The sequence below is a fragment of the Alligator sinensis genome, unplaced genomic scaffold, assembly GCF_000455745.1.
Source record: "Alligator sinensis unplaced genomic scaffold, ASM45574v1 scaffold895_3, whole genome shotgun sequence".
Lineage (NCBI taxonomy): Eukaryota > Metazoa > Chordata > Crocodylia > Alligatoridae > Alligator > Alligator sinensis.
The window spans coordinates 542,218-568,082 of record NW_005842210.1 but is presented as its reverse complement, the minus strand read 5'-3'; the positions used below and the strand labels follow the sequence as shown (position 1 = coordinate 568,082).

General features: G+C 42.4%; 1 protein-coding gene across 2 annotated transcripts in view; it reads right to left on the bottom strand.

Annotated features, from left to right (window-relative positions):
* ENPP2 (ectonucleotide pyrophosphatase/phosphodiesterase 2) overlaps positions 1 to 20,201 on the bottom strand; it is a 120,791-nt gene extending 100,590 nt beyond the window's left edge. Inside the window, exon 1 of one of the 2 annotated variants that reach the window (XM_006026805.3) lies at positions 19,879 to 20,201. In XM_006026805.3, the coding sequence (XP_006026867.1) occupies positions 19,879 to 19,899 (21 nt within the window). In that variant the 5' untranslated portion in view covers positions 19,900 to 20,201. Of the gene's footprint in view, positions 1 to 18,478; positions 18,518 to 19,878 lie in introns of those variants that run through there. The other variant, XM_006026804.3, reaches the window with a different exon arrangement.
* Between the last annotated feature and the right edge of the window lie 5,664 nt (positions 20,202 to 25,865).

The following is a 25,865-nucleotide window of genomic DNA, read 5'->3' as shown; positions in this document are numbered from 1 at the left end:
TGGCACACACTAGAGGGAGGAGGAGGGGAGGCAAGTAGCACCCTCCACCCAGGGCTGGGGCTCCTGTGCCATGCCAGGTGGCCCAGCCATGTGCCACACACCACTCGGGCAACATCTCCCAGGCACCCTTCTCCTGCAACCACAGGCACCAGCCCTGGTGCCACCAGCTGTGCAGCCCCCAAAGGGAGCCCTGCTGCTCCCAAAGGGCCTCCCCTGCCTCTTTCCCCTGTCAAAGGGGCAGGCGCCTCTTTCCTGCCCTCTGTGTCTGGCTGCAGCCCCCATGCCCAGACTACATCCCCCAGCACTGGCAGGCACCCCCCACACACACCCATCCCCTCCACACATGACTGCCCCACACACACACACACACAGCCCCCTAGACAGTCCCCAAGCCCTGGCCCTTCAACCCCCCACCTCCATAGACTTACCTGCATCCCGCTGTTGGGACTGCTCCCACCACCCTGCCCGGCTGTATGTTGGCTACATGCATGTGCAAGTGCAGATGCACTTACACCTGCTGCCTCCAATTGCCCCAAGCAGCTCCTTGTAGGCTGGCAGGCTGCCAGCCTCCAAGGGGAAACCTGTGGTTTCCTCCTTTAAAGAGGAACATCCATGTTTTTCTGCAGCAAACAGAAAACCCAGATCCCTAGTAAACATGCACACCACTGGGACAAGCTGGGAAATGCAGTTCTACCAGCAAAATCCTAGACATTTGTTCCTATTTCAAAAAACTGCCTGGGCAGAGATTGGAGAACCCCAAAAAAGGGCATGTCTGGGGAAACACAGATATATAGTAACCTTACCTATTATATTTACTTCACTGATAGTTTGCAGGTTAGTTCTTTCCCAACCATTTTTATATCATGGTGAAGTTGAGATTCAACTTTTAAAAAGCTTAAGCTTTCCTCTAACTTTCATATGACTGAAATGCCTGCCACATAGAGAGTCTTAAATTTCCCCCTGGGACAGCATTCAAGACAATAGGCTGAGCCTAGATAGCCACATATTTGTTAAAACTTCTGAAAGAGCCAATCTTCTGGCTTTGCCTTTCAGCCTCTCACCCTTGCCTCTATCCATCTCTTTGTATTCTAGTTGCCTTCTTACAGATTGTTTTCTCTCTCCGTTTTTGAGATGTCATCGTTCCCTAACCTACAAAGCCCAATCCTCACACACATAATTATTCGGCTTCTTTGTACTAAATAGACAGCGCAAAGTAACCATAAGGCTGATCTGCTGGGGCATCGGGTGTTTCTCATTCTTTACACCAGCTGGCATAGCCTGGTCAAGTCTACTTGTTCCTGTCCTGACTCACCTACCCAAGTAACACCAAAAGCTTAACTGCCCCCTAGTCAGCTCCAGAATTTGAAGAGCAAAAAAATGGGCTTAGCTGTACCTATGCCACTATCTGAGGTCCTACACAGAGTGCAACTGGACCCAAAATTCTGCAGCATCTCTCTCTCAAATGTCCTTGAATTGCATTCAGATACACAGAGGCCAGAATTTTTGTGGGTGATATTTTTTATTGGACCAACTGCATGCTTGGGATAAACTCAGACAAGTTTTCAGATATCATAGCACCTTCTTTGGCTCTCAGGATCCATACAGAGAGATAGGCCCAACAGCAGAAAGTCTGCCCAGTGACAAACATGCTAATTCAGTGTTAGATGAGGCTTCAGAGATGGATGATGCAAATCACTAAAGCATAAAAAACTACTATGAAAAGAAGTTGAGAGAGAGAGAGACTAAAAGAAGAGTGCTGCAATATCCCTGGCCTCTTGTCTTTCTCATATCAGCCTGCTATGCTGATTAACTTCATCCTAAGTATTCTTTTGTCTTCTTAAGAAAATAGATGCTCTCTGCCTTTTACCTTAAACTAACAGAATACAGGTGACCCTCACTATTCGTGGGGGATACGTTCTTGCAAATGGCAAAATCCGTGAATAAAGCATTGCAGTTATGAACGCAGTCTGCGTTCATCAATGCAGTGCCCCCAGCAGTTGGGGGGTGGAAACGCCCCTGGTGGCGATGGCGGGAGTATGGCAGCAGCAAGCACAGAGCTCCCGAGGAGCTCCTGTAAGTGTATAAAGTGTATTTAAAATATGGGTTCGGCATTCGTGAATATTTGAAAATGCAAATGCCGAACTCACCAATAGCGAGGGTTTCCTGTATGGGAATTGCTGTAATACCAGAACTGAACAATATTTCAACCAGTGTCAGCACCTGGCCACAGAAAGGTCAATACCAGATACTTACAGAAGAAAGCACAACATTTCTTCTTCTAGTAAGAAAAAATGTACTTACTATTCTGTAAAGTAGCCATGGGGATAATTTTTTCCTGCATACAGGTGATCACTACTAGAAGGAAACACTTGAAGTGAGGCAACCAAATATAAAAATGGTATAAAAAGTGAAGATTAACTATAACCTCATATAATGGTATTACTGTACTTTTTGTTATAATCTTTTTTAACTTTAAGTCTTGCTCCCATGTCACTGAAGTCAAGGGCAAGGCTCAGATTGATTTTGCATGGTACAAGATCAGGGATGTGATATTCATTAGTCTTTCTTCTGATGTTATTTTAGTTTTGAATTGAGTAGACATTTGGAATAAGCTGCCAGCAATAAAATTAGAGGCCAAATTCACTCAAGATCTGTGCAGACAGTTGGGTCCAACAGCAGAAAGTCTGCCCAGTGGCAAACACACTAATTCAGTGTTAGATGAGGGTTTAGAGATAGGTGATGAGAATGACTGAAAGCATGGCAAACTCTCTTATGAAGGGAGATTAAAGATGATTGGGATTATTTATGCCATAATAAAGAAGCTGAATGAACACAAGGAAGGTGTGTCATTCTCAGTGTTAGTAATTAAAAAAATGAATAACATGGAGAAAGTATGTTAGAAATATCTATATACTGCTGTCTCTACATATAAACAGCAACTGAATATAACTGAGAGAAGGAAAATTCAGATGATGAATGGCATGAATTTGTGGCCAGGAACATAGGATTCCAAAAAAAGGATCAGACGTGTATAAAGAAAAGAATATGTAGGCATAACAATAAATATTAAAAAATAAACAAAAGGGATAGATAAACACAGGCCTTCATGTCACAAATCAAACAATATACACATATAGCAACTTTCCCACAGGTAGCCATTACAGATTTTCTCGTACTTGTCTATGGAGCAAATGGTACTTGTCTGTTTATGAAAAGTTACTGGAATAAGTGGGTCATTTGCTTAATCAAGAATCACAATTCATGTGGTCTTAATCTTTATGGCTGCTTGCAGATGTTAACACCCCCCGCCCCCCCACCCCCAAGATAGCACTTTAAACTCCGTGTACTCCCAATCGAAGCCCAACGCATGCCCAGAAGAGGCAGCACATTAGTTGGACCCGACTCGCCCGACATCTGTATAGATCGAGCACTCAGCACCTGATCTATGCAGTCAATCCAGAGCCAGGTCAAAGTAATGTGCTGTTTCTTCTGGTAAATCGCAGGGGGGTTGTTTTGTTTTGTTTTTTTTAACGACTGCAAGCAGCCTAAGAGCCTAAACCCTACTTACCCTGAGATAGCTACCTTTTCACCTTTCTTGTGCAGCTGCATTCCTGGAGAGCTCCTCTATGTACTGGAGAAGCTGTCCTCATATGGTGCATACAAGATCTGCAACTGCACAAGTTGCAAGCTTTGCAAGTACAAAATCTGGGTCCCACAACTGTCCTTCAGTTTGCCAGAAATTTGCGTACATCAATTGAGGTGGTATTGGAAATTCCACAGAAAGGCGTCATCCCATTAGCTTTCAAGCCCTATTTCCAAACCAAGGAGAGGAAGATGCGTCTCACCACACTTCTGATGTAAACCCTTACTTTTGGCCTAGAGAAAAATAATCTATCAGAAACTGTTTACAAAGAATCAATGGCACCACAAAATTGGAGGTATCAGCTGAGCAATGAACAAGAAGGAAGAGACCACTGAGTAATTTCAAACATAAAATAACGTTCATCTCCCTGGGAATGCTGATGATAGGTTGTGAGTGCAATTCATAGAGCAAAACTGCAATCTTAAGAGGAGGCAGATTCATGCTGTGTAATTCACTCCCTCAAGACTTTAGAACCACCACCAATCTCAGGGCCTTCTGATTAAAACATAAAACCATTTCTTTGACCCATAATAACAAACCAAACCAAACAGCAGTACATATTGCAAAACAAAAATGAACAAAAACAACACTGACAAGGGAATGCGGGGGATGGGGAGGAAGACATCCTATGTTGTGGTGACCTTTAATATGTAGGCTTACACAGATATGGGAACGTGGGAATATAATATAATTAGTTGCATTCAGTTTAATATACCTAAAGATAAAAGTCTTCCTTTGTTTATACAATTTTGCATATCAGTTTACTTAACTGATGCTTTAAACTTCCCCAGGGCCTAGGAAAACCGAAGGGACTATTATTTTGGTAGTAGCGATCCAGCAACAAACTTAAAGTAAAAACCGCCTTTGTTCAGAGAGCCAATGTAAGGCTTTTGCACAATGTCTATCCCTCTTCAATTCTCAAAATGAGGGTAATGAAATGGCTTCAGCTTTGGACTGGGCTGAATTCCAGTCTTAAAGAATGGTGTTTTACTCCTGATATAACTTCCCCTTGCAAATACCTCTTAAAAGAAACAAATTATTTGATGAAATTGGCAGCCTGAAAGTTAAATAGGCAAGACCATTTAACAGGCTTACACTGCGCACCAAGGTTTAACTGCACGGGCATGTCTGAGAGTACTACTGTTAGCAGCTACATGGCTGAAAATGATGCTACATTTGAATGTTGAGAAGGCACAGTAAACCATTTTCTAACCTATTCTAATATGCTGAGCAAATCTAAAAACCTGAAGAAGAATGCACTGCATTCAGAAGTTTGTCTAAATCTATCCCAACCATGTATCCAATAAAAACATGTCACTCACAAAAATCCTTGCCTCTCGCATTTTTAAGATCCTACAGGTTTGGCTCAGTATTTAAATATTTAAGAGCACCTCGCAATTACATTTTTCAATGCTCCTGCAGGGTCAGGTCTTCACTTGCCTGGTTTGAATGCCAAGCACTGATGCTAATTGTGATGGTGACACTGATGGCATGGACAGCAATACTCATAAGTCATGCAAGAGCCAATAATCTTCACCCCACCCCACCATACAGATTCCAAACAGTTTTCTAGAGGCTCTAACTCCCCATGAACAACTTCCCAAGCCATTTTGTGCTTCAGCACAATAGCAATGCATATATATATTAACCAATTATCTAGTAACAGAAAGTATGAAAGTATGATAAAAAAAAAAAGAATTGGCAACAATTGCCTCAAATTGTAACCCAGGGATTAAGTTCAAGCCTCTTTTCTATACATGAGGTTTTTCTTGATACCTATAAATTATATTTTTGGCTCTATTGGTGGATCTGTACGATGTTGACAATATTTCATTAGATACATTAGCTCCTAGCCCAGGGGTGGGCAAAATGCGGCCCATGGGCCAGAAGCGGCCCGCCAGGCCATTCTATCTGGCCTGCGGGGCCCCTAAAAAATTTAGAAATTAATATTTATTTGCCCCTGACTGCCTGTCATGTGGCCCTCGATGGCTTGCCAAAACTCAGTTAGTGGCCCTCCACCCAAAATAATTGCCTGCCCCTGTCCTAGCCCTTCCCTACCACAGTGACGGGCACAATATAAATAGCTTGATAAATAAGTAATGTCTTGTTGTCATTCCACAGCATGAACAAAAAAACCCCCAAAACTCAATAGGGAATGGAAAGGAAGAGATTTCTTCCATTAAATATGAAGCAACATTAATATGGGGCATGTGCAGCCCTCCGTATATCAGAATATGCAGTTGCTTCAACTTTCTGCAGTTTTGACTATGAAGCACAGAAACTAAGAACAACCCCATGTTACTTGTTTTAGTCATTTAAGACAGATGGGCCATTCTTAAAGCAGTGTAGATACTTTTGAGTTGAACTGTGCCACCCCTACTGCAGTTCAATGCCAGTTTTTTGTCTGATTATACTAGAGAACAGAGAAGACAAATGCAACAAAAGAAAAAAAAAATTCTGTTAGAACAGTACTCACTGTTTTCTCAGAGAAAGAAAAGTACAAACAATGGCTCAACAACAAAACAAACTGATCTGTTGTTTTGTAAAATCCTGTATCATCATGTAGAGCAGAGTTATATTTCAAGAGCTGTGCAATAAGATATAATAAAAATACAGCATCTTTAGAATTATCTATGTGATAGAATTATCTATGTGACAGTGACAGAAGATACAAAGGCACAAGTTTTTAGGGTTTGGAATCATTGGAGTTTAAGTAAAGAGTGCTAGAATATCTATTTTAAAGAAATCTTTACCTTGCAGAAAAAATTTGTGGGGTGGAATAAAGACTGCAGTATTTTTAGGTAGTGAAACATGTATATTAAGAAACTTGAGTTCATAGATCTCATTGCTGCATTCAAGCTAATTAACTGATGCAAGTTTTGTTTCTTTAACTTAATTTTTTCTCTTATTAAAGTACACAGTGTTTTCAAACAATAAACTGTTCCTCAGTTTTAATTACTGCTGGTGGCTGTGCAAGAAAAATATTACCCCGGCTCTGCAGAAAACAATAATTAAAAATTTTCCAGGAAATCCCTTCTTTGAGGCAAACAATAGCAACCCCTTACTCAGTTAAACATGATGTTTACATAACCAGCAAGTGCTCCTCAGTCATCTTCATATGCTCGATTCCTGTTTGTAGAGCTAGGTTGCGTACTAAAACTGCTTTGTGGGCAACTAGGCATTTTCATGGAAAATGTCACACACTTCTTCCCAGTAAAGCTTTCACTTCCACTGCATCCTAATTTAATAGATTTTAAAAAATTAAAACATTCAAAAGACCATTGTATAAAACCAACTGACATTTGCAATCCATTTTGCAGTGCTATGTTAAGAACTCGGCCTCACTAAGGCTGAGTTCTCCCCCTGTACTCGGCCGTAGTGAGGCCGCAGCTGGAGTACTGTGTCCAGTTTTGGGCTCCACAATTCAAAAAGGATGTGGAGAAGCTTGAGAGAGTCCAGAGAAGAGCCACGCGCATGATCAGAGGTCAGGGAAGCAGACCCTACCATGACAGGCTGAGAGCCCTGGGGCTCTTTAGCCCGAAAAAGCGCAGGCTCAGGGGTGATCTGATGGCCACCTACAAGTTTATCAGGGGTGACCACCAGCATCTGGGGGAACGTTTGTTCACCAGAGCGCCCCAAGGGATGACGAGGTCGAATGGTCACAAACTACTTCAAGATCGTTTCAGGCTGGACATAAGGAAGAACTTCTTTACTGTCCGAGCCCCCAAGGTCTGGAACAGCCTGCCACCGGAGGTGGTTCAAGCGCCTTCATTGAACACCCTCAAGATGAAACTGGATGCTTATCTTGCTGGGATCCTATGACCCCAGCTGACTTCCTGCCCTTTGGGCGGGGGGCTGGACTTGATGATCTTCCGAGGTCCCTTCCAGCCCTGATGTCTATGAAATCTATGAAATCTATAAAACAAAGCAGCATGTAAGATGCAGGGCCTGGGTATTTCAGTTCAGGGTTGGGCAGCAGGGGGCAGGTACTCTTGAAAAAGATTTCTTCTTCTTTGGCAATCCCTCACAGTCAAGGATGATTGTCTTCCATGATTGTCTTATCTGTGTGTCTGAAGGTGGCTGATGAGGCCTATTCAGGATCAATAGACTATTGCAGCTTGGTAGTTCCTTCTTAACGGCAAAACCAACTCCATGATGTCAGTGTTCCCCTTCCTGTTTACTCTCCCAAAAGAAGGTATAGCTGCCTCCATGTTCTTTGAGCTGCCCATCTCCCGCTCAGGGCAGCTACATCGCTGTTTTGTCACCTGAGTTCTCGGGCCACAACTGCAGTGTGGCACTGTGGGTGTTCACTATTAGGGTTGTCCATGAGGGTCCTGATGTTTCAGGTCCCAAAAATGATGGTGCAACTTCGCTGGTATTTTTTAGGGGTGTATTTGATTCGGATTCGGCCCAATTCTGGCAACAGTGATTCGATTCGCTGATTTGGATCACTGTCCCAATTTGATTTGGCCAAATGCAAATCTGAAGATTCGATTCTGATTTAGAGAATCAGTGATTCGGACAGACACAGCTTTATATGTTTTTTCTATATACCTTGAGGTACCAGGCACGGCTCGTGAATGGTGAGATGGTGGGGCGGATGGAGCTTCCCATGGGATCAGAAATGCTTCTGGTCTACTTCCGGGTCCACTGCTGAGCACGTGGGGGATACCCCCCCCTGCACCCCCGCAGATCGGTAATCAGCTGCAGGGAAACCCCAGGTGCACCAATAGCTGAGCCAGGGGGCAGGGAGGGGGTCCTCCTCATGGTCTACGGTGGACCCAGAAGTGGACCGGAAGTGCTTCTGGTCCCCTTCCAGGTCCACCACCGAGCATGCTGGGGACCCCCCACTGCGCTCCCGTGGGACACTCCATCTGCCCCACCATCTCAGTATTCATGAGCCACCTGGAGATTAATGGGTCTCCTGATTCAATTCAGATTCAGAGATTCAGCTGCTAAATGGAGCCAAATCTCCTCCGAATTGAATCACTGACCAAAGCTTCATACAGCCCTAGTATTTTTTATCACAGTAAAAGTGAATCACTGAACACAGTTATCCATTTACATTTAAGTACATTTCCACTGTTCTGTGTTTGGCCAAAATCTGGTAAAAAAATCAATTTACTAGAACCTCTGCTACTGTCATAGTTTATTGGCCCCCTATTGGGTGAATTTCAATTTAGTAATCAATAACCACCACCAAAAATTGATTGCCAAACTCTAGGGTAGCAAACTGTAATCTGTGGGGACCCCTCTCCTCTCCTTTCCTCTCCCCCCCCCCAGTGAGATACTTCTGTGCTGGGGTTTTCCCAGCCTTGGGCAATGCACACCTCATTTTCTTCACCAATTATGGATTTCGTGGTTGCATCTTGCTTAATATACCTTCTCCCCAAATTTGCATATGGTTATTAGTTCCAAAATATCCACTAGTTTTAGCCTTCTTCTTCAATGTATCTGGTACAATCACCTGATACCTATACCCTGCAACCACTTGCTTTCTCCCAGTCTTCCATACCAGAGGTGATCAAACTGCAGCTCACAAATCACTTTCAGCTCCTGGGCAGTTTAAATACTGATCCCAAAGAAATGGATAACTAAAACCATTTTTTTCTGCCTAGCTGTTCAATTATATTTTCTTTCATTCTCACTTATTATTTAAGAAAAAATTATGATCTGAGACAAAATGTCATGCATAGATTATTGACTTTAAGTAAGCAGGCATATCTTGAAAGGTTTTGTGTCCTGCAGCTCTTGGCCATGTCAAGATTCCTGTTTGTGGCTAGCAGGATTGGTTTTGGATGGGTGCTCATTCTTCAAATCACTGTCTCCACTTGAGATCAGAGGTCCACATTCCCTAGGCTTCTTTGGAAGGCTGGTTGAATAGTTTATGCTTGAACTAATGCATATTATTCCCACCTTTTTCAAGATCCTATTACACATTCAATAGCCATGACTGTTATTTAACTACCCTAACTAAAAACCATGGGGTGGTATTTCCAAGCATTTCCCTTTTATCCTGGTGACCACATCCTTCACTCATTTGCAGAAATGAGTGATGGGCTTTCACCAAACAGCTTTGATACACTGTGCTGCCCCACCTTATACTTAAAGAAGTCATTTTTTTAATCAGTTTTTTTCTCACAAAGCCAGTATTTACCAAAACCGACACCCTTACTTTTGTATATTACTGCCAATCAAATTAAAATTTAATTTGACACTTTTTCTAATCATTCAAAAATACTATAAACCATATTTAAACCCCTTTTTCCATCATACATATTATACACATCAGCTGTTCTTACCAGGCATATGTTAATTAGCTTCCATTTTCTTCACCAAAGGATGCTTACTTTCCTGGTACACAGTTGCAAAGAAGGATTCAAGTTCTGTGGCAAGTTCTTCTACCTCTCAATGAGTTTGTCCTTTTGCTGATCTTGATCTGTAAGACCAAATCCAACGGACCAACTTTAAACTGAATCATTGCCAGTGTATTTTGGAATTGCTCGTTGGTATCTGTATGCCAAGAATCAAAGTGTCCTCAGGTCCTCTGTTAGGTCATGCCCATCTCCTTCTACCAATTAGTTGTGCCCTGGACAGCCTAGACGGAGGCCCAGTTCCAAACCACATATATCAAAGACTTGTATAAGATCAGTATAATATCAGTCGCTTTTCTAGGAGTAAGTTCTGTAGCACCATCAGAGCTGGGTCACTCGCACCATCAGAGCTGGGCTGCTACAAACCTCACTCTCTCTTCATTTTCCCAGCCTGTAGTGTTAATCCGAATTAAACAAGCTTCCAGGGAATTCCTTCAATCCAAGCTCTCCTGCCTGGGCCATTTTGTGAACAACATTCTACCCTGTTTCCGTGTGTCCAGGTTTTACCTAAGTCCTTTATCTGGCCCAATTCCACATCCAAACTATTGATCGTTACTGCGGCCTGTTACCCTTTGCTTTCATCCTCAAGGGGTTTTTCACCTCCTTAAGTCCTTGCTGAAACTGATCTCTGTTAGCAAGTTCCAAAAAGACCGAGGCTTTCCTGGTGTCCTCTAGTCATGGGAAAAAATCTGACTTATGGCAAATCATTACACAGATTCATTTTGCCGTTCCCCACTGGAAGCATTGCAGCTGGGCTTCAAAATATGCGGACACTTTGCTTCCTCAACAGATATTTTCTCTCTGAGTCCTTCCTGGGAAACATCCAGAAGCTACTTTAGCTCTTAGTGACACCCTCACCTCTTGTCTTAGATATTGTTTTAGGTCTTGCATTAATTCTTTCTGTTAATGTCTCCAGTGCTCTCTCTCTCTCTCTTTTTAAAGGATCCTGTCTCAATTCCTTCTGGGCTTATTTAAATACTATCTGACCCTTCTTGATTCCATGAGTCCTCTGTAGTTTGTTCCATCTTGGCTCATGGCTTCTTTTCCTAGAATCTGGAACCAAATCTTGACCCTTTCTGACTTGACTGGTTAGCAAATATTTGAGATCTTGCCATTTTTTCCATCAGGAGTGAAGATTTTTTTAATGGAATCCTATTTCTTTATAAAGAGCATGCACATAGTCATGCTTCCCAAAGCACAGCAGGAGTCCAGCAAAGGGATGCAATTTCTTTGTTCAATATTCGAATCCTCTTCCCTCCTGCCCACCCCACTCCCTCCTCCACCCCGTGCATTCTACTTAACTATCATTCTTACCTTACTTTTAGGGTCATGATATAAGTTACTTTGGGCTATTCATAGTTGGTCTAATAAAAGGTATCATCTCTGAAACATGAGTTCTAGAGTTTTGCATTTCTTTTTATCTCAGACGAACACAGCTACTAAATACATCCCTTGGGCTATTCTTGGCTTTCTTCTATATGCATTGCTGGCTATTCTGCTGTTTCTGACTCCTTCTCATGCATATACTTCCAATTTCTCCCCAGATAATACTCAGAATACTCAGTACTATGTCTACATTCAACCTGCAGTGAAATCCCTCTAGCCTAGCCTAGCCTAGCTCAGTTTGTGACAAGCCCTCGTGGCTTTGTTTTGGGAGGTAGTTCCAATTGCTTTAGCCATTTGATTCCTAGTTGTGGGTGAGGGTTTCAAGTGATGATATGGAGATTCCTTTGGTTAATGATAGCCAGCAAACATGGTCATTCCAAGTCTATGTTTCTATGTCAAAGATGCTTTACTACTTCTTAAGTTATCTCAAATTCTTCTATGCTTACAAGCTTCAGGGAGGTTTCAGTCATTCCCATACAGCATGCTCTGTGAATCAAGGGGACAGAGCTGGTTGAAAAAAAATTATGGAAATATCAAAATTGTTACTTTTTTCTTCTAGCCACTCTATTTTCAGTCATTGATTTCTACCTTTGTGGAATATAAATTGGGGGTGGGGTGGGGGGGTGGAATTATCAGACTTCAAATGATGATGAAAAATTGTGCACCTCATAAGTTCTGCAAGTACTATGTTATTTATTCCATCTTGGGTTTCATAACCATTACAGCATGTAACAGTAGGTACTGGAGGGAGTAGACACTGGCCTTTGCCAGATGACAAGTTCATTAATATTTTTAAGCACCCATGTCTGGTGACTAGATCCAGGAAATAAAATCAAGTCTTTTATTAGCATCTGAGTGTTATATTTTTATTATACTGTTCTTATTTAAATTATTGCTAAGTGTGTATATGTACATTATGCTGTTCTTTCTTATTCTCACAAGAATGCATTAACCAAATATTAGTTCATGAATGATCACAAGACACTGTTTTCAATTTGATTAGCTGTCTTCATCCCATATTCTTGTAAATTCTTATACTTTCAAAACAGCGCTCAGGACTTTGACAGTCCCTGAGCATTATTAGATGTCAGTCCACTGGTAAACTTTCAGTGCACAGACACTCAGACAATCACATTATCCTCTCATTCTACCTGGATTTATCTTTTTCTTTTAAACCTGAAGGGGTGAGACATGGGTATAGCCTCCCTGCAAAATATCCCTATTATTTGAGAACAAGGTAAATCTCCTGTATACCTAGCTTCCCGGATGTAAAGTAAGAAAATATAGAATATGTCTAGCCTGATTATTCTGATATACCATAGCTAATATTTTGCATAACCAAGATTGTAGCATGGCAATCAAGCTCCCTATGAGGAAACCATCATTGTGACAATGGTACAGAAGTGACCAGTGTGAAGTATAATTCAGCTAGGTTTGAGTATACTGAGGGTTGAAATGTAATACAATTAAAAAACATTCTTTGTAGAGTAAATGTATCAACAAGTGATTAACGTCTTGGGTTACAATCAATTCTGTTCTAAAACTTCTTTCTTTCTTCATTTAAGGCTTATCTTTGCTTAGTGCTGCACAAACTTGATCTCTGCTTCAAGGATCTTGCTCTTTAAATATGAGTTTGGTATTATACTAAACAGGTGATCAGAGAGCTCCTTAAATCAAGACACTGAAACAAAACACATGGAACATTAACTAGGAACTTTATTAATCTTGCCTACCCTCCTGAGGTGCAGACAGAAGTGACAATTTTCACCTGATCTGGCCACAGAAAGCAGTTTATAGCCATGACCAAACACAAGTGCACAGCTGCAGACAGCTTCAAAAATGGCCAGTCAGATGAAAATATGAACCTTCATCAGATGAAGATGTTTCAGAACAGCATCTTCTGTAACTTGCGTCTGCGCTGCCTCCCACCCTTGGGCTGTTTTTAGAATGGGAGGGGGAAAGGGAGTGGAGTCTGGGAGTTTTTCAGCCCCTGCTGGAAGGTGGGGTAGGTGTATCGGAGCTCCCTCCTTCTCCCCAAGGTGGGGACCTGAATTCACCCACCCCTCCCTCCTGCACTAAGGGCTGGGGAACACCTAGAAGGAGCTCCCTCTCTTCCCTTTCCTCCTCCCATTCTGGTACATCAAGGTATATAGAAAAAACATTTAAAACTGTGTCTATGGCCAAATCGCTGATTCTCTGAATCTTCAGATTCAGCCGAATCAAATTGGGGACAGTAAGCCAAATCAACAAATCGAAAACTTTGCCGCCTTGCAGGGAGGAGGAGCTGTTGCTAGAGGAAACCAGCTGCAGGCTGGCAGCCAGCAGGTATGTTCCCCTCTTCCTTAGCAGGGGCAGATTAATGCATGAGCCCACGAGGCCCAGGAGCCCCTGCCAATCAGGGCCCCCCTGGGGTTCCAGGAGCAGCACGGCCCAAGCGGGCAGCCTAGGCAGGCAGCATGCACCTCTCCCCTCCAGCTAGGACAGGGACAGGCTCACAGCTCCCTGCTGGTAGCAGAAGATTCCTGGGGCTATCTGCTGCCATGAGGCCCCCATGGACATTTCCACTCCTGCTCCTTTCCATCTGCAGGTAGCCGCTGGCACCAGCACCACTGAGACAGGACAGGATGTGACAGCCCTGTTGGGGCTGGCAGAGAGGCAAGGAGAGGGGTGGGCAGGCAGCTGGGGGTGGGACTCATGCCCCTCCCCCAAGCCAGCCCCAGCCCCAGTCCCAGCACATGCCACAGTGCTGGTGGACCACAGCTCCACCTACATGACACCCACTGGGTGGAAGGGCCAGGACCACCTTCATCTCAGCAGTGCTTGTGACCCGGCTCACCACAGATGCACTGAGGAGACCAAGTGGGCCTAACCGCAGCCCCCTGTAGGCGCAGAAGGAACCTGCCCTTGCCTCGTGGGGAGCCTCCAATGCTCTGTTTGCCTAGGGCCCCAATACATCTTAATCCACCACTGCCCCCTGGAACCAACAGTGAACTTCTGTTTGTTGCAGGCGATCACTGCAACTCAGAACGTTTCCTGCAGAGCATTCTCAGCTACAGTTTGGAGCTGCACTTCTGTCTGTACCCCTGATTACAAACCACTGACTAAACTATTCAGATCTTGCCCCACACACTTTGGTGAGTTTGTCTTCAGAGAATCTATACCAGGAATTATAGTAGTCTCTAAAACTCTGGTTTATCTATTCAGCAGCATCTTGCACACTGACCTGGAGCCAAATTCAGGTCCTGCACACTTTTATTCTAGCACAGACAGAGAGATAAATTGATCTTGCAAGCATAGCAGTCACTGAGGCCTATATTTACAACCACCACAGCTACATGTGTTGATCTTCAAATTATGAAAAAATAATTGGTGAAGAAAAAAAATAATCTGCATGAGATTCTGGGTGATAAATTAGCCTGCAGGGGAAGGCGGGCAACATACATATTCATATTATGGCCCCATCCCATAATATCTTTCTATGTTTAAGGCAGTGGTCCCTAAACCTACACAGGCCCACAGGAAATTACACTGAACAAGTGATGTACTGCAGGCAACACAATACTTTGCTCTCAATCTCAGCTCTAGCTTTATAGCTTCCTGTGCCTATGAGTAATGCCAGGTGATCTCAGGTTGCTCACAGGCCATGAGCTGGAAACTACTAGGGTTAGTTGTTCATACTTGTTGTGTGTATTCCACATGTATGAACTAAGCACCTCAAAACTATTTAAGAATAGGTTAGGTAAACAGTTCTCTAAGATGGTTTATAGGGCTGTGCGAAGCTTTGGTCCCCAATTCGATTCGGCAGAGATTCGGCCCAATTCAGTGGCTGGATCTCCAAATCCAAATTGAATCAGGAGACCCTTTAATCTCTCCAAATTGAATGGGAACCCTCCGAATCAATTTGGAGAGATTTGGAAAGATTTGGTAATTCAGATATAGATACAGCTTTAAATGTTTTTTTCTATATTACTCAAGGTAGCAGGCATCTCGTGAATGCTGCAATGCTGGGGCAGATGGAGCATCCCACAGAAGCACAGGAGGGTCCTCAGTGCACTTGGCAGCACTTCCGGGTCCGCCAGAGAGTGCGCTGGGTGCCCCCCCCCCACCTGGCTCAGCGACTGGTGCCTCCTGGGTCTGGGAGGGGCAACTGAGGCCCCCCTGTGGCTGATCGCTGAGCTGGGGAGGCACCGGGGGGGGTGGGGGGCCCTGCATGCTAGGCAGCAGACCTGGAAGTAGACCGGAAGTGCTTATGGTCCACTCCAGGTCTGCTGCCGAGCGTGCTGCAGACCCCCCTGCACTCCTGTGGGATGCTCATCTGCTTCATCATTGCAGCATTCGTGAGCCATGCCTGGTACCTCAAGTTATATAGAAAAAACATTTAAAGCTGTGTCTATGGCCAAATCACTGATTCTCTGAATCTTCAGATTCAGCCAAATCAAATCGGGGACAGTGAGCTGAATCAACAAATCAAATCAGGAGGCGCTACTTCACAGTCAGGGCGGCTAGGAGCTGGAACCAACTTACAAGGGAAGTGGTGCTCACTCCTACCCTGGGGGTCTTCAAAAGGGAGCTAGACAATCACCCTGACAGGGTCATTTGACCCCAGTACTCTTTCCTGCCATGGCAGGGGGTTGGACTCAATGATCTGCTCAGGTCCCTTCCAACCCTACCAACTATGAAACTATGAATCACTGTCCCCAGTTCAGGCCAGATCTGAATCCATATTGAATATGGCCCTTTTTGCATACCCCTAACAGTTTAGCTAGGGATGATCCTGCCTTATTTAGGGGGTTGGACTAGGCAACCTCCTGGGGTCCCTTCCAGCTCCATCTTTCTATGATTCTGTGATCAATTGCCAAGTCATCCTGAATAATGTCACAAATGAGAGAAAGGACCTCAGCTAAATGTGTCAGTTCTACCCCCCGATTAAGGTAGAACGTAAATCAGATTTCCCCACAAAAAGTATTCTATATCCTCTGAAACAGGAAATTGCAATAATGGGATGGTATGTTTCTACAGCAACTGTAAGGATTTCACCAGCAAAAGGGTCAGGAACAACTCTGGCAATGTTCCAAAAATTATATGCAGACTCACATACAAGATAATATGGGAGGAAAAAATAGGGGTAAGGTTCAAGGATGACTTCAACATTTCTTTTCTTTAGGAGAAAGTGAAAATTTCTGTTGAGGGTAATACCAAAGTCTGAAATGAGGCCAAGAGAATTTTCCTACCAGAAGGTCTTTGCTGCGTTCAGTGCGGGGATCTGGTATAGCCAGGAGCAAGCAGAATTAAAACATAGCAATATATACAAAATGCAAGTATCAGAATTAATATCATGTAGATGTAATGGTCAAAAGTTGAGGTTACCCAGATTTCTTTGTGAGATTCTTTATACAAATTGTAAGGACAAAAGTTTGGGATGAAACATTAAGGTACTTCCTATAGGAAGCATTGGGAAAAGGATATGAATCCTTCATCAGAAATTAAAAGAAGCAATTAGAGAGGATTTAAATCAGGAGAAGAGAGTACTGGAGTACCAAATTCCTGCTTCAGTCCATTTTTTCATGTACAGCCACCTTTAAATTTAGAGAGCTTTATTAAGATCAAGCAGGACCAGAAGAAAGGAACTGCCTAGTTTGGTTATAATTTTATATCCCTTAGTTTCTTAATGGAGAATACATGTGGAATTTCTTGTCACCAGTATCTAACATTTTTTTTAAGCTTGACATCTTCAAGAAAAATCTATCAGTTCTCCAAATTTGAGAAACTTATTGTAATCTTGGTATAAGTCAGGCTTTTCCAACATACAGCCCGTGGGCCACCATGAGGCCCTCCAAGCCATTTTCTGAGGCCCGAGGTGCTGCAACAGGAAACAAAAGTAAATACTGTACTTTCATTTCAGGGGGGTGATGTGATACCGCTTCCTGTGAGGCCTTTGAATATGGCTCACCGGCCCACTGGGTGATAAAAAGTTCATGATCCAGCCCCACATTCAAAAAGGTTGGACACCACTGGTATAAGTATTCTGTCCTGTAGACACTATGATTTGCCATTTATTCTTACTGATAGAACTTTATAATTGTATGCAACATTAAAATGTAATACATAACACAGCAATTTTTCATTCATACATTCTCATGAACTCATTTGGCATACATAACAATATCTTTATTGTTTCTGTCATTCTACATCTGCAAGGTACATACTTCATAGATTTCTAGATGAGCAGAAAAGGTTATTAGATCACTCAAGTCTGACAGCCTATTTCATAGACCCAAGAACTTTACCCGGTTACTTCTCCTTTGAGCCTAATAACAACGTGAATCAGGATAAAGGTAGTATCTTCCCAACACCATGTAGAAGCTACTTTATTATTAGTGATGTGCTGGTAGTAGACTAATTATCATGTACAGTGCCATCTATTTCAGTGAATCTTTCATTCAGTGAAGTGTAACTCGGGATTAGAATAGTGACTCAGAATCAGGAGTGCTGGATTTTCTTCCTGACCCTACTGTCAACAGTCTCATGGTGCCTCGTCCCACCCATCTGTAAAGGTATTCATTCCTCTTCTGTCCTCCAAAGTTTTAATTCAATTAATACTGGTGAATCAAATTTGATCACAATGGATTACATTTGTTAAACATCAAGTCTAAGAACAGATATAGCCAGGTCAACTTGAAAACCCATTTGGTTTCTGAATTCAACTGACATCATTTGGAAAGTTGCTCACTGCAGTAAATTTTAGCTCTCATAAGTTATCCATCAAGCTACATCCTCCAAAATTCACTGCTTTTGCTGCATAAATATCAATACACAAATTAAGTATTGGGCTTGTTTCCTTAATGTCCTGCATAGAGTACCTAATGCTTAATTAGGTAAACAGCTATATTGCTTAGTCATAAGTTAGAAAATATCTGGTTTCAAGTCTCAGAACTGAGGAAGGGCACTCAATGTCCAAAAGTTTGTCCAGCACTTCTCCCGACTGTACAGTTGGTCCAGTAAAATGTATCCAAAGAAATCCTTGCATCTTGGATTAGCGTCAACTTAAATATTTCTCTTTGTGTAATTCACTTACCCTGCTTACACTGAGCTGAGCCATGCTGTTTTATACGCGTGGGCCACAACAGGGACAATTAAGTGCTTCTTTCCTCTCCTCTATGAACATTATCCCATGGCCTTCCTCCACTATCTCTTGTTCCTCCCCACTCCTCTCCCTGCTCCCTTCTCTCCCTACACTCTTCCCCCTCGCCTCCCCTCCTTTCCACTCTCTCACACTTTCCAGTCAATTTCTAAGGACAAGGTTGCAGCCTCAAGTTTCCCCAAGGTCGTCATTGTACTGTAAACAACAGTAAAGAGTAAGGCAGCGTTTATGGAAGTGACAACAGGGTGTTGACATCATTCTGTTAAAAATCTTTGTAGAGGGAAAATGTTTACTTTGTAATAGAAAGGATAAGTATTTAGCTGTAACTGTTTTTTAAACAGAGAAATTAATGAAACACTTTGCCCTACAGAGTTCAGCTCAGCTTGTCTATCACTGATTTAATGACCACCAACCAGTTTAAATGCATCTCGAGTACTAACAGATACTAAAAGCTTGTTTGTACAAATGATTAGTAATTAGACATGAAAAGCAAAGACAATCAGTTTAGTAATCAAAAGGAACCCATTGATTTATTTTGCCAAATTAGTTTGATGAAAAATCCCACGTTCAAAACAGCCTATGGGAACTACAAAGAAATGGCTGTTTTGATCTTGCCTTGTCATCTAAGGTCTCTAATCAGCACCCCACACATGTAAGACAGTGATCTGTAAGGAAACTTAACATTCAGTAGAGAGGTGTTATCACATTGCCAAAGGAAATTCACAAATTTTCCTAGGAAAACAGCCTTAATATATGCATCTTTCAGGACACATTTGGACAAATTGCTTTAAAGTCTATCATCTATACCAACTGAACACTCAATAGCTAGCAAATTTTGCATAAATCACCAAACTGTATATATGTAACTCATAACTACTTATTACAGTGCCATTTATGTCAGCACTATAAAAAGTGTACAAGTGAAACACAAGCTACTTTAATAATGCTCACCAACCTTAGAAGTCATACAAATTAACAAGATGTCACAGTTTTTCCTGTTATAAAGAGCAATAAATAGAACAGTCTGAACTGTGATGCACTTTGTCTGCTTTTATTAAATTATAGTTTGTTAAGAAGTAAAGTATTTAAATCTGCATTAAATAATACTTTCTACCTTAAGTTTTAATCTCAGGACTTTCGTCATGGTGTACAAGTACAATATGAAAAGAATTTTAAGCTTCAGGTCAAGATTCCAATTTTGTTAGGTGAAAAACAACAGCCAGTGTAATAGTACATTTTAGTCTTGCTTTGCTCATAAATCTACTGTCATTATACAACACTATTTTAACAATCTGGTTATAATACATAGAAAGAAAAAAATGATCCTACCGTACCAGTTTGTCTGCCTTATCCATGATTTAATAGGCATTTGGAGGGGGTCTTTTCCTTATAGTCCCTGCAGCAGCTATGGCCAGATGCTCTTCCCCTAGAGACTGAACTGTGAGAGGTGCAGCGATTCTGGTTTGTTTTGTTTGTCCACTGTCTTTTGCTTTTGAGATTGATCCAATGCAGATGAAGTCAGGGTGCCAGCTGTCCTTGGAGGACAATGGCTCAATTGGAAGATGCCTTTTAAACAAAGAAGCTGCTTCCAGGACTGATTTTACATGCACACTTGTGACCTTTGCCTGAAATGACTCTATGGAAAGTGTCATCACACTGAAGACCCGCTTTTAAAGGCACTACTCTGATGTGCATGATTAATTTCTATGCCACATACACATTAAGTAGAGTTCCCGCTATACACAGATAACACGAGGCAGAGTTATTTTTTGTATTTCACAAAATGATTCAGTGATGGGGGCGTTGCTTGTTTGTTTGTATAAGACTTTCAAGATTATTGGCTGAATGAATGACTTAGCGTCAGGTACCTGCATCCATGATTAGGAATTTAAATATAAAAGTGCCCTGATTTGCAGTTATACCAATACCTTCAAATCCCAATCATGTTGGGGGGGCATCTATATAACAGACGTAACAATAATAACCTTCAGCAGATATTAAGACAAAACCATATTTTCCTATATCACCAAATATCACATGGTAACTATAATTATTCACACACATGGAATCCAAATACTTAAGAGTTGTATTAAACTGACATCTTCCATTAACTTAGTCCAGACGAAGCAAGGTCAATTGTCCATGGTATCTTCTATAGGCAGAGCTGACAGCACTGTATATTATTAAGGGTAAGTGACACTTCTTATAAGAACTTGTTTTCAATTGCTTCTGTCTTTGCCAGACTTTAACCATTTGGACCTATTTGCATGGAGAAACTCGCTCTCGGATGTATATTTAAGCAGGCAGTGTATCTAAGCAGGCAGTGGATGAGGGAGCCTTCTGATCTGAATAAAAAGAGAACAAGCTCCGAGCCACGGGGAAGGGAAAGGATCAGAGTGATTAAATTAGCCTGAAAAGAGTGGGGGTCTAATTAGCACCTCCTGTGTTTGCCTCTTACCCTGTATAGCAATAAATTCTGCTTGAACCTCTAAATTCATCCTGTTTCCCAACTTTCATATGGAGTCTGCCCCATCTATTCTGCTACCTTCCAGACATTTCTTCTCCAAACTTGGCAGGGGGAAAGCTTCAGTATCATTTTCCAGGATGGGAGACCACCTCCAAAGTGTATTCACCCTCACAGCCCAACTTTTGCACGGAAGAAAGGGTCAGAGTGAGAAGGTTCTCCGTATGCCCATGTAAAAGCAGGAGGGAGTAGAGGCCCTTCCACCAATACAGCTTCTTCCCTCTCCCTCCACCCTGCTTTCTAAGATGCTCCCACTCCCTGCTGCTGTCCTGAGAGACCCATGTCAGGCTGCTGAAGGAGGGAGGGAGGGAAGGGCTATTCCTACCTCTTGCAGCAGCCTAGATCGGCATTCATATCCCATAAAGCAGGGCATGGAGGTACTAAAAAAGCATGCTTCTCAGTTTGTCTTCTAATTTGTCTGTTGGTTACTGGCATATTTTAACCATGAAAAACTAGGAGTTCAGAGGGTTTGGGAATGGAGATGGGGAAACAATGATTGCGACTGGTTTGTCAAGACAACCAGGTCTGGGGAACTGGGGGAGGGGAAGATACAATTAGCTGTGCAAAGAGACAGGGGCCAGCAGCTGTCTGGCTGTGTGAATACAAAAAAATGAAGATAAGAAAGGATGTGGGGGAGAGAGAGAGAGAGAGAGAGATTTGGCCTAACTAGAGAACTAGGGACAAGGAGCCAGAGAGAAAGAAGACCGGGGAAAGTAGCTCTGAAAGGGGTGAGGGCAGATACTGAGATTAATTCAGACTAGTAAAAGAGATCAGATAAGGGCACAGTTTGAGGAAATTTAGACTTATCAGAGACTGCACACAAGGAATTAGGGAGGACAGGGAACCTGGGGCTACCTGTGTTAGGAGCCTGGAGCTAGAGACACAGTAAGTGGCATAGGGATGTGGATAGCAAGCCCAGTAGACAAGGATGGGCCAGAAGGCTGGAATTAGGTATGCAAGAAGAATAGGACTGTGGAACAGATCATGTAGTAAGGAAGGAGACAAGTGAGAGGGATGAGGAAGAAAGGAGCAAGACTGGGAGAAGAGGCTGGAAGAGTCTGTGCCCACCAGGGTACATTCCCTTCCTTGCTTTGGAAAGAAGCTCCAAATTCTCAAGTTTCACCACTTCTCTGTTCTCAGCAAGCACACACTTGCTAGATTTGAGACTCACTCCTGTATAGTGATAATTTACATACAGGATTACAACGTATTGCTGCTTTTGGTCACTCAGGCAGTTTGAGTAGCTGAAGTCTGTGCTGTGGACCTAACAACGACTTTTGTGCACGTCAATATCACGTTACGCGAGGGAACTTGGGTTTGTTTGGGGGGATTTTTGTAGTTTGCTTTTAAAAAAAAAAGAAATCAGGATTGCGTAATAAAGATGACTGTTATGTCACCTGGCAGACTTCACTTATCACAGCCCAAATTTTCAATTTCTTATTTCCATGATCTGACATCTAATCATAGCCTCAATTCAACAAAGTACGTAACTGCATGCTGGTAAGACTTAAATCACATGCTTAGAACTGAAGGCATGATAAAGTGTTTTGCTGTATCAAGGCCTAGATCCTCACCACATACCAAATACAATAGTTTCCCTGTACCTGAAGTGTCTATATATTTCTAATAGTTGTAGACAGTCTTCCCTTTCCCACCCATTAAGTCACCATGCAGTTCAAGTTCCTTAGCTACATTTAACATTTCCTAATAAGTCTTTGTTTGTGCTAGCCCAAAATATCTAAACATTGAATGGATATCCATTTTAATGACAAAACTTTCTGGACTGTGTCAGCATTTATTTCTACTTTTTTGAGTGATAGCCAGTGAAACCAAAACTATATTTTTATCTTTTCTCATTTTATATAAGCTACTGTAAGGTATTTTATAAAGCAAATGCCAAATTTCTGGTCATTATGTCCAGTACAAATAGAATTAGGTTCCAGTTGTTAAATTAGAATTAATTAATGTTAATTAGGAATGCAGAAAATATACCAAACAAATTAATGAGGCTGTTCTAACCTCCTGATACAGTTTTGAACTGAATAGTTTATGGTTTAAATAAAATTAATACATATCACTAGCAAATTGTTTAACCATTTAAAATGACAATAAGTGCTTCTATTAAGGAAGTATAAAACATAAGAATGGGGTTATACTTTGCACTCTGAAGTCCACAAATAATCTCTTGTTATGTCATTGGCTAAAAAAATGATTCTTTGGTGATTGGAGAATCTCTCTCTCCATGTAATAAGTTACTGAATCCCTTCAGTGCAGACAGAAGTGACATTTGTTGAGTGATCAGCCCCCTGATAGCACTCTACAGCCATACCATGACACACGTGCACAGCTACAGAGAGCTTTTTAAAGTAGCTGATCACATGATAAATTAACCCTCATCAAATGAGGTATTAGATGAAGGTGCTTCACTTTAGAGTGCCTTGGGAACTTGTGTTTCCTAGGGTTAATTTGTGGTACAATCAGGGCTGGGCTGATGCAGCCCAACCCCACCCCCTGGGGCTGTCAGCAGAAAGGCAGAGGTAGTGGGGAAGGGGAGTGAGCTGCTAGCTGGAGTTTTCCTGGCCTCATCTGGTGGGAGGGGGCATGGATAAGAGCCTCCTCCACTAATGCTCCCCCCAACCCCTCTCCCTCCAGCTCAGGCCAGGCAAACCCCAGCCAGCAGCTTGCTCCCTCTACCCTTCCCTCCCCCCACCCCCTTCTGCTGACTGCCATGGAGCTGGGGGTGAGGCAGGGATAGGGAAAAGGGGTGGCTCCTCTGGCTCCTGCAGGCAGGTTTGATTCCCCCTTCTCCCAACCCAATAGGTAAATGTCAGGCAGGGAGAGGGGAGGAGGAGCTCCAACTCATGGTGGTAAAGTGCCATGAGTTAGAGGAGGAGCCTGCACATCTGTCAGTGCCTTTCATTAAACTTCCTTTATGAAGTATTAAGCAGAACTAAAGTGGAGCTGTGCTGCAGTGTCTAATTTTTAGGTGCCCAGTCCAAGAGAGGAATCCAAAGCCCAGATTTAGGTGCCTAGACAGCCTACACATTAGAAAGGCACCTCAGCCTGGTAGTCCCAAATATTCACATGTTGAGAAGGAGCTGCTCAGAACTAGCCAACAGGAAACACCAAGTACTGGGGAACCGTCCAAAATCTTGCACTTTTCAAAAACTTCAACCCTGCTCTGCAGCCAGATCCCAGAATTCTGTCTTGAGGACTGGCAACTACATTTATTCTGTTAAAGAATAGAGAAAGGGTCACTGTATATAACATGACTAGAGGAGTAGCAGATAGAGGTAAACGGGATGCTGCTGACACCTGTTGGGTTTTTTTTATGGACTAGCCCAGTGGTTAGAGCAAAACCCAGGTTCAGTGTCCCGCTCAGCCTGGAGAGGCTCAAACCCACATCTTCCACCTCCCAAAGAGCGCCTTAACCACCAGGCTTTTGGCAATGCTGTAAGCAACACAGTCCTTCTATTGAAACTGTTTCAGTGTAAAGCAAAGGATTCATGGGTCCAGTGCGACAGTACAAGGAGGAGCATTCAGCTAGTGGGAGCCATGGGCTCCGGTCTCTGCTCCCTGAACTTTGTATATATTTCACATTAAACATTTTAATAAAATATAGGAATAATCTAGGGAGGGGACTGAACCCAGTGTTCTCTCTTCCTTGGTAATTGCTCTAAATCACCACCATTTTAAAAGGAAAGTGGCCACAGATGTATTGTGTGAAAAACTTGTTCCTAGAGGTATGCATTAGAGCACATCATCTAACCTGGTGCCTCGAGGAAGTTAGTCAGGACTTTATCTGGTTTTCTGGAGCTAGGAAACTAGGTGCTCAAGCCACACTAACTCCGGGCATACAAGGAAGCTGAACTTTAAATGCCTAGGGAACGTTCAGGTTAAACAGGGAGGTGTCTAGTGAATATAGACACCTCCACCTTAGCATGGATTTTTTGGATTACATCTTTGGATTTATGACTTGGACCTGGGTGCTTATTTCAGGTGCTTAAGGCCTTTTTTTATCTAATATATTGGATTAAAAAATAAAAAGTTAGGGTCTTAATCCTGCAAAAAATACATGAATGGGGAGTCTCACTGAAGGGCTAAATTTTCAGATCCACTGAATAACTACAATTTTCACTGAAGCCAAGTCAGGTCCTTAGAGCTTCTGTAACCTGGACCCTTAAAATGTCTTGATCTTGCAAAATGAGAAAGAGAACATCTGAATGTTTTAATTAGGCCATTCGTTAGCTGCCTCAGTATAGTTTTTCAAGACCTAATCTTCAGATTTTGTTTTTTATAAACTTGTTTATGTATATCCCAGTATGCCAGAAATAAAGAAACGATGAGCACTACTTGCCTGGCACTTTTTCCATGTTAATTTTAAAACAGGACTATTGTAAATAAAGGCATCAAAAACCCATATCAGCTGTCAAGCGTGCCATGGAAAATATGAAAAATAACATTAAAAAACCCCCAGTATTTTACAGAAACTGCACTTCACTTAATCACAAATAAGAGAAGATTGAGACTTATAAAGAAAACACATGACTGCTACAATATTAATCTGTTCCACATTAGGTTTCTGTGAGTGAATTATAGTTCAAAAATATATTTAGGGTTTATTTAATGTATTGGTAATCCAGCCACCCACCCACCCCCTGCACAGTGCAACCTCAAGTGACTTTTGCCTCATTAGGAGCCTCTTATCCCCCAGGTTGGTTCCGCCTACTGTGAACAGATTTGGATCTTTAGATTTTTGTGGCCAAAATAGTGCAGTAATATGTAATACTGTATAGG